Source organism: Ambystoma mexicanum, chromosome 7q, assembly GCF_040938575.1.
Source record: "Ambystoma mexicanum isolate Mex_15411 chromosome 7q, UKY_AmexF1_1, whole genome shotgun sequence".
NCBI classification, from domain to species: Eukaryota; Metazoa; Chordata; class Amphibia; order Caudata; family Ambystomatidae; genus Ambystoma; species Ambystoma mexicanum.
Window position 1 is genome coordinate 563,960,200 of NC_090941.1, and position 15,444 is coordinate 563,975,643.

Here is a 15,444-nt window from a genome sequence, read left to right on the forward strand (position 1 = left end):
ATACTTTACAAATTTTAGTGGTGCTGGCAGATGCGATGCAGCTGAAACCAATGAAGCAACTGTGTACATTGGGAGATGGAGCACATGTATGCCTGGGAATACATGCAACCCAAGGAATTATTCAAGATATGCTTTACACTTAAAACACAATAAATTACTCTGTGAGTAGGTGGAAATGCAACTAAATACGTACACAACTGTGTGCACTGGGCAAGAATGGGTATCGGGGCCCAAGGAATCACACAACTCTGCAGAGAAAGGGTTAATGTGCAGCTCAAAAAATTTACATAAACTATGTATACTGGCCTGGGAAAGGTGACTGTTGAACTTACAGATGCGCACGCTGCGGTCTCTAGGGGTGCGGAGGGAGTATCATATGCTTGATGCTTCACAAAACCTACAACTGTATGCCTGGGAAAATGAACTTACTGTGCACAATGCCGTGCAGGGAAGCGCCAGTGACTGCACCCCTCCAATGCCCCTACTCCACTCACCATACCACGATCCTGCCTATGTTATTCTGCCCCTCACTGTCCTCGCCTGCACTCTCTCATGGGGCCTCTATCTACCCCATGCTGGGGTGAAGGCGCTGGCAGAGCAGGACCAGCGGGCGCGCTGCCATGGTGCTGCTGTCAGGCGTGGGGTGCGAGGACGGGGGCTAAAGCAGCTCTGCCATTATAATACAAATCACTGGGAGGGAGCAGGTTGGGCAAGGGCAGCCCCGCCCAGCCCTGCCGCTCCCTCCCAGTGTTTTGTAATACCGAGGGCTGGCTGGCGCCATCGTGTCGCAGCCTGCCGCATTCATCAAAGAAAGGTAACACTTCAGTGTTACTTTTTTTTGATGAATGCAGCGTGCTAGCGCCGGCAGTGCTGCAAAGGATCTTGCAAGTTACAGATCCTTTGCAACCTATGCGTCCGGCGGTGGCGAGGCCCTTGGGGCCGGTTCCTGAAACCCACGCCTGGGCCGGCCCACGGTGGGCTGTAGGAACCGGCCCCCAGGGCCTCGTCATGATTTCGGACCGGCCACGGGCCGATTGGCCGGTGGGCCAATCCAACCCTGAATACAAGGGTGCATGAAACAAACATTTTTTGCGGTACATGAACCATTGGCGTGTGTGATCCCTTATCCCCCGGGTAATCTGACAGAGGCTCACCGGTCACCTCAGTGCTCCTTGTGGTTAGGCACTGGGAACTGGCAACCGTTGCGGTTGAGTCCTCCGCTGGGCCTAGAAGTTTCTCCTCATTTAAAGCAGTCCTGCACCACCCACCCCCCCCCCTTCCAGAAGCTGACAAACAAGTGAAGGTGTGGCACACTGCCAGTCACCCCACCCGAGCAGCACACATTCAATTTCCAATGGCTCAAAAAACAGCCAATGCATATTGAATATGTAAATAACTGACAGCAGACCCTGGTTTCAGATTGGTCCAGGTCCGCTGTCAGTCACACAGCAGGGCCACAATGTTGCAACTTGTGTTGTTTGCGCATAGCTTTCACAAGCAACGGGTCCTGATCACTTACGCTCCACTGGCTGGGAAGCCCCAATGCATATGTGCAGATTTCTTTGGGCTCTGCAGATTGCAGAACACAAAGAAACATTACATTCACGGAAGTGCTGGTGCTAGTAATCCCCAACCAGGCCCACAGGCCCAGGCGTGGTACCTGCCCCCAGGCCCAGGCGTGGTACCAGCACCCAGGCGTGGTACCGGCCCCCAGGGGCTCGCCCTCCGGCCGAGTGATTTTCGCCCGGCCACAGGGCAAATGGCCGATGGGCCAGTCTGATCCTGCCCGTAGGCAGCAATATAGGATAGATAACAAGGTTTTGAACACTCCTAAATAGCCCCAGGGAAGCTCATTAACCACTGGCCAAAAAATAAAAAAATAAACTAACAGTCACTGCATATACATAAACTGCACCACTGTCTTACTGTAGTTCCACCCATAACTAAACATATGCATTATCAATATACACATCAGTGAAATTGTTTGTGAATCCATAATTGTGAACACTGTTCTTGAACAGTGGGCCTCATTACGAGTCAGGCGTTAAGGGGTTAACGGCGCCGTAAACGGCGCCAACCCTTAACGCCTGATTACAAGGTCCCTTAGCGCCATGGTGATTTTAACGCCTGCTTTTTGCAGGCGTTAAAATCCATGGCGCTAAGGGACCATGGTGCTAATTACGCCACCGTAATTTACGGTGGCATAATTAGCGCCTTCCCCACTCCCATTATGCCCTATGGGGCAAAAATGGGAATGGGGAAGGGTAAAATGGGAAATGGGGATTTACCGCCCCACTCACCTTGGAATGGGGCGGTAAATCCGCCATCCACCATGGTGTAAACATAGTTTACACCATGGTGGTAAGGGTATGACCCAGGCGGTAACTTACCGCCTGGGTCGTAATGAGGCCCAGTGTGTGGGTGGTGAGGTATGGGAGGGGGCGGTAGGGTGTAGCTGAGCGATGGGAGTAAATTAGAGTAATCGGTCTATGCCTCATAAAATGTCCCAGAGCCGGATAGAGAACACCAGCCTTTCAACCATTTAATTGCAAGTAATATTTGCAGGAAGACGGTGTAAAACTTCTTCCGGAAGTGAGCCCACCTGAAGCTACCATTCGTGGTACCAACCGTGCTACATAAATGATCAAACACCAGGACATTTTAGTTGCACAAATTCAAAGGTTTTCTTTCCCGTCTTCCATAGGAAGTCTCAAACACCCAGTCAACTCTTCCTTAAGAGGCACTTTAGCATGCCGAGTGAAAACTTACCAGGACGTTCAAGCCATGTTCAATCTTGAATTTGTCAGCAAATTCCCAGATGCCTTTGGGATTGGACATATCCAGAACATGCACAAACACGTTCTAAACGAAAAAGACCAGTATTAAAATACAATCAAAAAAAGGCACTAGAAATTACATTAATGGAAAGAAAGCCAGTCACTTATCAGAGGAAACGTGGATTCACAACATTACATGTAGAGTGAGTACAAGTACACAGTTCTGGGTGGTGGGAGGAGGGTGCATGGAAGATATGCAGCAGTTTTGCCATCTAGAATACGCAAACATTACACGCCACATTTGCTTCATAGAGGATCCTACTAGGCGATTGCTGAATGGGATCTACATTTTGTTTTCATTGACTCTGAAAAAGCTACAAAAGGAAGTAGTCCGCCGGGTTCACAGAACTGAAATTAGATAAAAGAACCATAGCATTTATATAAACTGATCACAGCCAGCATAAGATTTTACACCTAGTAATGCAAGCCCCGATCCCAAAAAAAGAAAAATAATTTAAAAAAAGATCCAATGTCAGAAGGAACCCATAGCATGGAGGGCGCTCACCTACAAAGCCATCAACTTCGACAGGGAGTATAGTCGCCCTTCAAACAGTAAACAGTGAAGGAGGAGTGAAGGCCTGGGATACTTTCCGTTACCTAGATTTTCCCCACCCCTAACAATTTCACATCATTCGCCTGGTCCATTCTACAATTGACACATTACTGTTTTGATTTACCATATTCAGTAGCTTACGTCTCCCCCTGGTTTATGCCAAATGTCCTCCTTTCCTAACATGTAAGCCCCACACAATGCAATAGGGGCCCAGTTGCGATATCCCTGCAAGGCGCTATTTGTGAGACACATTGGTAGTTTGCTTTGGTTGACAACTTTCCATTTAGTCACATGGTACAAACACATGGATCAGAGGCTAGTCGGCACCTCAAAACGGCAAAAGAACCTATTGTTACACTCCCCCACAAGAGCAGTAGTCCAAAGTCCCACTACCTCTGTCAGCAGTACTCCTTCAATCCCAGCACCCTAAATGTGACCCACCTGGATGCTATCCGGATTCTAAGAGGACAATTTATAAGAGGCACCTTCCATTTTCCTGGCAACGTACAACTTAAACCCAAATCAAACGTATGGACTTGGATCCATTTCACCCTTTTCATACGATCTTCATTATGTGAACACAATGTTATGGCCATTTAGGACCGTTTGCCCTCTTTCCATCTAGTTTAGAACAAAGGTCTAATAGCTTTATAGACGAGTACCTCAGGCTTCCCACATGTACATCGTTACAAACCTCATTCACTGCCTAGAACACCCTGTACAGCCCTTGGTGCAGGTCTATGAAGCCTAATTAGAAGTGGGAGCCATTATTGACTTCCTTTCAGCCAATCGGAATGCAGTCAACTACTGATATTGACCGCACTCCAAACATTCTGACTTTAGAAGCAGACAGGGAAACCAAGAGCATTTCTCTGCAATGAAGAAAAAGCAATGCAATGTACCAGCAAGAGTTTCCACTGCACCTTCAGACTCACAGACAGCATGCGACTTAACTCAGCAAACTGAAAGCTGAAACATGGAACCATGCTTTGACTTTTGTATAGAGAGTAAGTTCACTTTTACATTACACCGAACGTATCTCAATGCTAAAACGGTTCCAGTTCAACTAAAGTATTGACTTTATAAAGACAATCTTGTTATTTGAATATTGCAACATAAAAACAGGTTAACTTTACCAAGATGTGCTGTGTATTTACTCTGGTTACGACTCACCTCATTGCCACTCTCCTGTACGATTTCCTTCTTAGCCTCTTCCGCACGGTCTTTATTTCGACAAACCAAATGAATGGTGCCACCTAATTGAATTCAATTACAATTTTAATAATGACCACTCAAGTGCTACTATTCAATGTTCTTTTTTATTTAAACTGACAAGTGTGTTCAAAATATTCTGGTGGAGGGTTGCACGCTTTTGTCTTCTGTTAAATTTAAATGCATTTTTAAGTTCTGGAATGTAGTTTGACAGGCATTACTATCCATTAGAAACTTTTGTTTAATGTATTTATTAAATGTAATTGCATTGGCAACAATCTTACATTTAGTCATTGTATCCAGCAACTGTTTTGCCAATATCATGCCAAACAAAATACACATTGTTCCCTATAACACCCTCCTCCACTCAGCCCCCTCTCCCTCCCAAATACTTCTCTAAAGCCAGTGTACAGCCCATACAGGTGCAATGGCATGCATTTGACAGCAACGTTAATTTTCCATTAGAAATATTTCTTATCGTCATTTAACGTTATTCAACAATCAATATTATTTGACAATTTAAGAGTCGTGTATTACCGTTTTTATACATAATTCTTAAGAAAACAGATCTTTTGTAAACACATACTTTGTTTTAGTGAGACTAAACTCTTGTTTGATGCACAGAACAATATGCAGTTTTTGTATTCGGGGATAGTAGAAGGTAATATATTGTATTTATTGGTTGCATTTGTGTAGCGCCCAGACCCGAAGGTACCACAGCGCTTGTACATAGTAGGTAGACCATAAACGCAGTGTAAGATCACCATTTCTTTTAAAGGTGCTTCATGTTGTATTCCTTCCTGAAATAGAAATAAAGGCGCAAGACTACTACGGAGAAAGGTATCGGGTTGGAATCTGCTGGTTTATTGAAGCTACTTCCAGATAAGTGGGGTACAGGTAAGTATGGGGAGCCATCTACTGACCTATCCACTCCTAAGCATCTCCAGGTCTTACTGTCAAGGACATTCACCCAGGCCCCACGCAGAACAGTCCACATGACATCACCCAGACACTCAGCATCATTCCGATATTCTCCAACAGTGCCAGTGAACAGGACAGTCCAGCTTTGGTGCTTGCCAACTGTGCACAATGCTGCGGTGACTGGCCGATGGAAAATCTTATTACAAAGACAGACAACATGAAGGTAGCGTTTCACTAGGGAGCCACTGCAAATGTTACAACAATGCCATACACCAGAATGAAATTGTCTGGCACCAGTGCACTTTGCATGACCGGGAGCTGCACTTCTTCCTGAATCGGTTTGGTAGACATTGCTGACTTGAATGGAAAACGCAAAATAGTTTAACCTGCAGATTCTAGCCTTTACAAAAAGGGTCATGGGGCAGGTGGTGGAGCCGGACTGATAGTAGGTCAGACAGTTTCCAGGCCATTTACAGTCAAAGGTTTATGGTGGGGAAAACACAGAGGTGTTCATCTCTGAGAAACTTGGATTTGGGTGATGTAATTTGAAGGTGGACTGCCTACGTGTCTAACTTCATTGTATGAACACAACATCTGCATATGGTTGGATTATACAAGGATAAGAGATTTTTCCACCTATTAGGTACAAATATGGTTGTGTTGACATTGCACAATCTATTTGTAGGTTCGCTATCAAGACATCTGAATCTGCAATCACAGAGAAAAGCCCTGCAAACATGTTCTGTGCCAATTTTCACCAGGTGCAAAATGGTATTTTAGACCGGATAAAAATATGTAAGCATTTGTTCACTAAAAGCGGTTTGTGACAACATCACAAAGAAGGCACATTCTCCAATTGATGCCAGCAGGAACTGGAGAAGGAAAATAGCTGAGAGTCGGAGTGCATTTCAAAAGAAAGCATTGTTCAGATGTAGCAGAGCCTCAATTTCATAATGTTTCCGGAAAATATTGGCTTATGTATGGCTGTCGGCGCAGCCAGCAGAAATATCATCATTGACTGGATATAGGTTGGTAAAGCGGAGCATGAAGGACTACACATCAAATACAAGCTCCTGCATGAAAGTGCAAAATATATTTTTATTTATCTGTTTAAAGTGCAAACCTAGCTTGAGAGCAGTAGAACACTGTACATGCTGCAGTTAGCCAGTGTTTTTTGTTGGCATCTTAACAGTAGTGCACTCGGCTCCCCCACCCTCTCCCCGGATTCATTTCCCGTTTTTTTCCCTCCCTCCTCCCGCGGCTCTACCTCAACTGGCTCAATCGCAGCTCTTAACCACCTTCCCAGAGCAGCCCTAAGAGCCACGAGGCAAAGGGCGGATTCAACAGAGGCGGCTCCAGATTGTGTCTGCAGGTGTCAGCAGGGGAAGCCAGTGGCCAGCCTTAAACAAGCGGAGCCTATCAAGGTAGGTGTGGCCTGGTTATGGATTAGAGCAACTCACTGTACTCCGGAAGCCCTGCCACTCTCTACCCTCAGAACACCTTGAAAGTTGTTCTGTAATCTAGGTGTCTCAAATCTAGGTGTTCTCACTACTGCCTGCATTTTTTTTTTAAACTGAGGCGTCTCTCCCATTACCTAGATATTGCAAATCTACGTATTATAACTACTGCCTGCCACCCTTTGAAACCTAGGCCTTTCTCCCATAATCTAAGTATCTCAAATCTAGGTGTTCTAATTACTAATTGAGGTAGGTATGGGTAGGACCCTGGAGTGTGCGCTAAGGTCAGAAGAATATGAGAAAAAGGCCGGCTGCGGGATCACAGTCAAAAGGGTGTACCCAGACACACCCAAGCAAATTGAAACATGAAAGGTGAGTGACTGGATTACGCGCTCAGCTTGAATAGAACAGAAACTATGTCATTCAATCAAATAAAGCTTATATTGGTGAATCTTCAATAGATTGGGTTGTCAGCCGACACGTGTTTCGACAAGCGTCTTTTCCCAGTAACTGTCCTCGTAGAGAAAAAAATATGGTCAAAAAGGTATCCATCAAGCTTAGGGTAATGTAATGCATCAAATCTTAATTAGCAGAAAGTGAAGTTGTGATTTATATGCGTAAAGCTCATAACATGCTTTAAAGATTCACCAATATAAGATTTATTTGATTGAATGACAGTTTCTGCTCTATGCAAGCCGAACGCGTAATCCAGTCACTCACCTTTCGTGTTCCAATTACTGCCTGCAATTCTTTGAAACCTAGGCCTTTGTCCTGAAATCCAGGTGTGTCAATTCTAGAGGTTTTAAATACCACTTGCCCTCTGTGAATCGCAGGCCTTTCTTCTGCCGTCTAGGTATAGCAAATGTAGGCATGTAATTACCACCTACCGATCTGTGCAACGTAAGCTTCCCTCCCATTATCTAGGTGTCCCAAATCTTGGTACTTGATCACTGCCTGCCATTCTGGCATGCCTAGGCCTCTTTCGTGTTGTGTAGACCTCGGGAATAGAGCGTGGCCTTGTCGAAACCTAGCTCCCTCCCAGATCCTCTGAGAGCCTAAATCGAAGAGTAGTCTCTTTTAAAACACCAGTGACACCTAGGCTCCCATTATCCTGTCATCTCAAACCTCTGGGCACTCTATCAGTACCTACCATAATTGAGTCCTAGGCCGCCTGACAACCAAGAACATCCATCAGCCTCTAAAGCTAGTAATTACCTCCAATCACTATCCCAGTTACCCTTCTCCCCATACCCCAACAGCCGAGCCACAATGCCTAGTACTCCCTTACTTGCTTGGACAGTCTTCTCATAGAAAGAGGAACACCCTAACCCAACCGACTGAACAGACAGATACCCTTGGAGCGCACCCAGGCATCGCAACAAGAGGAAAACCTCAATATAGTCCTAGCACAAGACACGACAGGTGGGCAATTGCCCTGTAAACTCTACACCCAGACCAACTCCTATTCCCCCCCCCCCCCCCCCCCCCCCGAGGACCCAAAATGCCTGATACACAATTGGACGCCAACAGAGAGAGAGCAGGAACTTGGAACAATTAACATGGATACATACACTCAAATGCCTCCAGTAGAAGCCGCTTTGAATACAGAACACACCCCACTAAATACTACGATCAACAGAACAAACATTGTATGAGAAAAATCCTTACACCTCACACCGTACCTAGCAACAACCGCAGAGCCTCGATACTTCAACATTGACATCTCAAGACAAGAAGAGAATCCCCCCACCCCAAACAACTGAAAAAAAGACAAGCGTACTGAAGAGATTGGGATGATATCAACCCCCTTACTCCATATATCACAAGAACAGAAGGGCACTATCGATATCCACATCAAACCACTCGTGACGACGGAGCACTAGAAGTCAACAACCCAACTATCTAACAGAACGATTCAATGAAGAAGCAGCCTCCGTTGAACCCAAACCAACCACCGTCAATACAAAAGCACCCCGACTGAACATCCACAAAGGAACAAATAAACAAAACCCCACCAAAAAGATACATTGGAATCTAATCAATGCAAGGTCAATGTCCAAACATGCCACTGAAATCTATGACCTCCTATGTGACAGAGATATCGACATCCTATTTGTAACTGAAACATGGCTAGATGACAATTACAAGATCCCTCAACAACTGCCTGGCTGATAACCTCGTGCATCCAAGCAAACAGGAAAACCATAAGTGGTGGCAGACTGGCAATTATCCACAAGGAACACCTGGAAAATAAACTGGAAGATCCATTAAACATCAACAAAAGTGAATCTCTAATCCTCCGCCTATCAGCAAACCCCATAACAAAACCTGCAATTCATAGCGATATACAGACCGCCAACTTATGATTCAAACTTTGTAGACACCTTCACGGAAGCAATCACCAACCTAGCCATCAAGCACAATCACCTGATCATCCTCAGAGACTTCAACATCCGGTTCAATGAAGAAACTGCAGCCACACAAAAATCTCTAGCCAGCCAACTAGCAACAATGAATCTACATCAACTAGTCAAAGGAGCAACCCACACGGCAGGACATACACTAGACGCAATCTTCGCCAAAAAATAAATAAAAAAACTAATTACCACGGTGCCACCAATTCAAATCCTCTGGAGTGACCACCTCATAATTCCCTTCATGTTCACACTGGCCACTCCAATAACAAAACAACAGGACAAGCCACTGATCATCATGAAAAGAAATCAGAGAGCCATCAAAAACTTCTACCTAACTGACCTACTGGAACTCAGCAAACCACAACAACTATGGACGAAGCTAACGGACAAAAAAAATAAATAGATCTACTCCACAACTGGATAGCAACAACAATTGACAAGATCGCCAAAGAAAAACCTTTTTACCCCTTCACACAAAAGAGCAACGGCGAAATGGTTCCACCCCACTACTCAGCGCCATGAAAAGAAAAAAACGAAAACTGGAACTAGAGGATCAAAAAACGACTGCGGAAATGAAACTCAAATTTCCGCAGTCGTTTTACCTGCTCATACAAAAAGCAAAAGGAAATACTAGGACAACTGAATCTTCAATGCACCAAACACCCAAAAAGAACTCTTTAAAATCAAATGAAATAAAAGAATCCACCTAGCTGCAACAACACACCAATACCAAAGAAACTATGCAATGATCTAGCAGACCATTTCAAAAACAAAATCATTACCATCCAACAGACCATACAAAAGAGCATGCGAGCAGAATATGGAACCCACCGACCGCTACGAGGAACGGCCAAACAAACTCTGAAGCTCCTCCATTTCCCCGAGATATCAGTGGCAACATCAAACTGGTAAATCAAAGCAAAAAAACAGGTTCCCCTGCAGATCCATGGCCTCCCCACCCCCGGACATATACAAATCAATCCCCTCACAAGGAACACCCATGGAATGCCACGAACGTCTTCAACCTCTCAATCTCAATAGGAAAAGTGCCACAATCCTTCAGATCAGCTCACATCAGGCTGCTCCTCAAAAGATACAGCAGGAAACGTAGAAGACCTCTCCAATTACAGACCCATCTCCAACATCCCGTACCTAGCTAAACTGCTCGAAACATACATATACAGAACAACCCAAGAATTCATAGAGGAGCACTGCCTGCTAGACCAGGCACAAGTAGGCTTTAGACCAGCGGTATTCGAACTGTGGGGCGCACCCCCACAGGGTGCCGCGGCTGCATCCATGGGGGGCCGTGAGATCCCGGCATGAAATATATATAATTTTTTTAAGATTGGAAGAAATGGGCAGGGGCGGTTCACATGGTCAGGCTGAAGCATGAAACTGTCTCAGGCACCAATGAAAAAGTGGCCCACAGTTGTAAATGGACATTCATTCCTTTAGTCACAGACTGAATAGTACCCAAGGGGGTGCTTTTTATGTAAATTGTGATATTTGAAGAACATTTATTCAGCAACAATGGTCAAAATTACTAACTGCATACTGAAGTAACTCAAACGGGTCACGTTTTTCGCCAATGTGGGCCTATTTTGCTGCCCCATACTAGCATTTAGCATTTTTGGTACATGCATTGCCCTATAGGTCAGACCGATCCTGGCGGCTCATCCATAATGGTGAGGGGGCTCCCACCTAGTGCCGCAGGAGCTAAGGAGCCAGCCCGGTGAAACAATGAGTACTACCTCAGCTGCTTTTTCCAGCTGAGGAGGGCTCATGGGCTGGCTGGACTGTAAAAGATAAACACTATTTCCCTTTGACAGTTCAGTTTCCCAGCCGCACATGCTCACTGAGCCATGCAAGTGTTGGCGTGTTTTGCTTCGCCAGCATTGCATAGCTCATTGGAAATGCTGGCTGGGGCACTGCATGTTTATATGTGCGACGCGAGTTCCTGTACAACAAAGGCATTTTAAAAATGCCTAAAATGCCTTTGTTGCACAATCCCCCCCACCCACCTGCCGAAATCAGCTCTCCTGAGTGACTATGGAGCCCAGGGGACAGGGATGGTATTTTTATACTGGATTTCTATCATAGGTGTGCAGTTAAAAATACCATGCTTTTTCCACCTTGGCACCCTAGCGCCTTGCAAACACACATAATCATGTTGATTGTGTTAGGCCCAGTGGGGCCCAGGGGACAGGGATGGTATCTTTACTGGACATCTATCATAGGTGTCCAGTAAAAAAAAAAAAAAAGTCATGCCTGCCCCCTGGGCCCCCCAGCACCAATTGCAAACTATTTCTCTCATATATATATTAAAGGTATGCTCTACAACGCGCAACTTTGTTTAAAAAAAAAAAAAAAAATGTATTTACTGGTTTTACATAACAATAAAAACAAACATTATAACTTCCCCCTGCCCCCTCTCCCTCCCCCTCCCTTCCCCCGGGCACATGAGATCATCTTTCGAGAGTCTCATTATGCACTGAAGAGGTCCGCTACTTTGATATTATGGGGGCTCCATTGTTCCATAAATTCTGACTGAAGATATTGCAGAGTTCCTTCCCATTCTTTTGCAAACTTGTCCCTCGTTCCTTGTATTGTTTGGGTGATTTTCTCCATCGCTATTTGGGCCCATACCTTCTGTAACCAAGTGAATGTCAATGGGGTATCTTTATTCTTCCAGTTCTGGGCAATTGTTGTCCATGCCGCTATGAGAAGTCCCATGAAGCTTCTCCACTGTGATTTATTGTATTGCCTTGCTGTTTCATCTCTAATTCCACACAGCCACACCCCTTCTCCCATCCCCCCACATCTGGAAACACCTTCCCCATCTCTCCCTTTACCTCTTCCCAGAAAGGTTTTATCCCTTTACATTCCCACCAGATAGGTTACCACGTTCCCACCTATGCACATCCTCTCCAGCATTGATTTGAAGTATTAGAGAGCATTGAATGAAGTCTTTCTGGGGTGTAGTGCCATTGTGTTACTATTTTAATCCACATTTCCCTTGTCTGTGCAGAGCGCGTCATCTTGGGGATCAATTTCCATAGGCCCTCCCACTGCTTTTTCGTTGGTTCCTACCCTAACGTTCTGCCCCACTTGATCATGTATGACCATTTGGTTTCTTCCTCCTGTGAGTTTATGAATGCGTAGAGTGTCGATACCCATTTCTTCTCCCCTGTGTTGGAGATGACATATTTCTCAAACGGTGTAAGATTCCTCGTTGCTGCTTTGGTAATGTTCGGGGAATTTAGCCAGTGTTTAAGTTGTTCGTATCTATATTTATCACGTTTGGAGAGTGATGATCTTAAGTAGCAGGAGTCAAGTGGCTTAATTTCATTGTCCACGAACATTTCACCTATTTTTGTTATGCCAGCTTTCTCCCAATTTTCATATGCCCCTTGTTCCATCCCTGGTGGGAATTGCGGGTTCTGGCAGATGGGTGTGAAGGGTCCCAGTGTAGTGGTCATTATGCCTTTCCGTGTTTGGCAGTCCCACGCCTCCAACGTGGTCTTCATTATTTCGCTTAGCCCTACGTTAGGGTGTCTATGATGTCTCTGTTTCCAGAGTAGCTCCGCCAGTGGAGTTCTCGCTACTGCCCTTTCCTGCTTAGCCCAGATCTGCTGCGGGTTCTCCCCCAGCCATTCCCGCAAAACCTTAAGTTGCGACACCTGGTAATATTTCTAGAAGTGGGGAAGTGACACCCCCCTCTCCCCCCTCCATGGTTGGTGCTGTGAGGATCGCCCTAGCTATTCTCAGGGTTTTCCCTTTCCAAATATAAAGGCTGAGACCAGTTTCGATAGTGTTTTAAAAAAGGTGTGGGGGACACCCTCCGGGAGAGCCTGATAATAGTGAAGCAGTTTTGGGAGGATGGTCATCTTGACCGATTGAATTCTGCCCCACCAGGATATCAGTAATGGATTCCATCTATCCACGTCTCTGCGGATGTTTGCGAGGAGCCGCGGGTAGTTTTCCCCATATAGCTTCCCAATCTTATGAGTTACTATTATTCCCTGGTATTTTATACCCTTTTCTACAATCTTAAGATCCAGTATGTTTGCTTCCCTTTCTATCGTCTCTCGATCTCCCGCCAGAATTAGGATTTCGGATTTTTTTCTATTAATCTTCAGTCCTGAGATTTCCCCAAAGTCTTCTAATTCCGTAACTGCAGCTGGTAAAGTAGTTTCGGGGTCTTCTAGGGCTATCGGCATATTGTCCGCATATGCAATCACCTTGTGTTGTGATCCTGCCATTTCAATCCCTCTAATGCGAGTGGACTCCCTTGTTTTGTCCCCCTTGATATTATCTTATCTGTTACCTCTCCGTTGATGGCGACTCTACTGGATGGGGAGTTATAGTTCGCTCAGATTCTTGCAATATATTGTTCCCCAAAATCCCATACATGTTAGGACTCTGAATAGCATTGACCATTCCACCCGGTCGAAGGCCTTCTTGCCATCTACTGATAGTAGTATCGCTGGTGTGCGGGTTATGCCTATTTTTTCCACTAGGTGGATGAGCCTTCTAAGATTGCTAAGGGTTGGTCTACCCGGAATGAAGCCTGATTGGTCCAAGTTGACTAATTTTGGGAGGAGCGGGGACAGTCTTGCTGCCAAAATCTTCGTATACATTTTTGCATCTAAATTTATCAGGGAGATTGGCCTGTACGATGCGGGGTATGTCGGATCTTTCCCTGTTTTGTGGAAGACTAACACCTTCGCTTCATTCATTGTGGGGGTCACGTTTCTGCTATCTTTGAATGAATTTAGGAGCCTGGTGAGGACTGGGGTCAACAGGTCTGTATACTTTTTATAGAATGTCGCCGTGAAGCCATCTGGGCCTGGTGATTTGTTTACTGGGAGTTCATTTATTGCTTTAACTTCCTCTTCACTAATTGGGTTCTCCAGGGCCAGTCTATCTTCCTCAGAAATCCATGGAATCGGAAGGGATTTTAGGTATGTGTCTTGTGCTTCTACATTTGGAAGGTCTGTGGAGTAGAGCATTTGGTAGTATTCCCTCAATGATTCCCCCATATCTTGTGTGCGCGTCTGTAATTCCCCCCTCGTGTTACGCATGGCCTTAATTGTTGTTTCCTTCTGTTTAACAGAGTTGTCTCTCTAGGAGTCGGTCTGCTTTGTTTGCTTTTATGTAGTATCTCTGCCTTAGGTAGAGTAGGTTCCTTTCTGCTCCCTTTGTGCGCAGCATCACTAATTGGCCCTGTGCGTTTCAGCGATTTTTTTAATGCCTTAGTGGGGTGGGACAAAATTTTCTCTTGTATATCTGCTATTGACTTTTCCAACTCTTTTTCCCACACATACCTCTGCTTATCTTTAGTGATTTTCAACGCCATCATCTTCCCACGAATAACTGCTTTGAACGCGTCCCAGACTGTGCCCATAGATTCTTCCCCGGTGTCATTTTCATTTCCCTTATGGTTTCCCCGGCTATTGGGTCCTGGATTAGATCCACGGGTAGCCTCCAGCTCCAGAGCAAGTTCTTATTCCCCCGGGAGAGTCAAGTCGAGCCAGAGTGGTGCGTGGTCCGAGAGTGCTATTGCTCCCAGTTCTAGTCCTTGCATCTTACCCACGAGTCCCACTGATACCCAGTCTATTCTAGACATGGAATTATGTACATGCGAGAAGTACGTATACCCCTTCGTTCCCCTTTCAATTCCCTCCACACATCGTTTAAGGCCATGTGGTCCATCTGTTGTCTGAGGCGCTTTGATGGTGCCCCTTGGCCGTGTATATTCCCCGTGCTTCTAATTGTGGGTTCCATGCCATATTGAGATCGCCTCCCATGATCACCTCCCCCCTTGCAAAGTCTTCTAATTTCCCCAATACATCTCTGAGGAAGCCATCCTGTCCCAGATTGGGTGCATATATTGAGGCAAGGGTGAATCGATATCCTTCTATTTCCACATTAGCAAATGCATATCTCCCTTCTTTATCAGTGAATGTGTCCACCAGTTTAATGTCTCTCCCTTCTCTCACCACTATCAACACCCCCACTTTTTTCTCTGTCGTCGTTGCTTG

General features: G+C 45.4%; 1 protein-coding gene across 1 annotated transcript in view; it reads right to left on the bottom strand.

The window, feature by feature from the left end:
- The window catches only part of DHRS12 (dehydrogenase/reductase 12), a 294,416-nt gene that overhangs the window by 203,856 nt on the left and 75,116 nt on the right, over positions 1-15,444 (bottom strand). Inside the window, exons 3-4 of the mRNA XM_069639734.1 lie at positions 4,564-4,646; positions 2,770-2,862 (exon numbers count right to left, since the gene is read on the bottom strand). Coding sequence (XP_069495835.1) covers positions 2,770-2,862; positions 4,564-4,646 — 176 coding nt within the window. The remainder of the gene's footprint in view (positions 1-2,769; positions 2,863-4,563; positions 4,647-15,444) is intronic.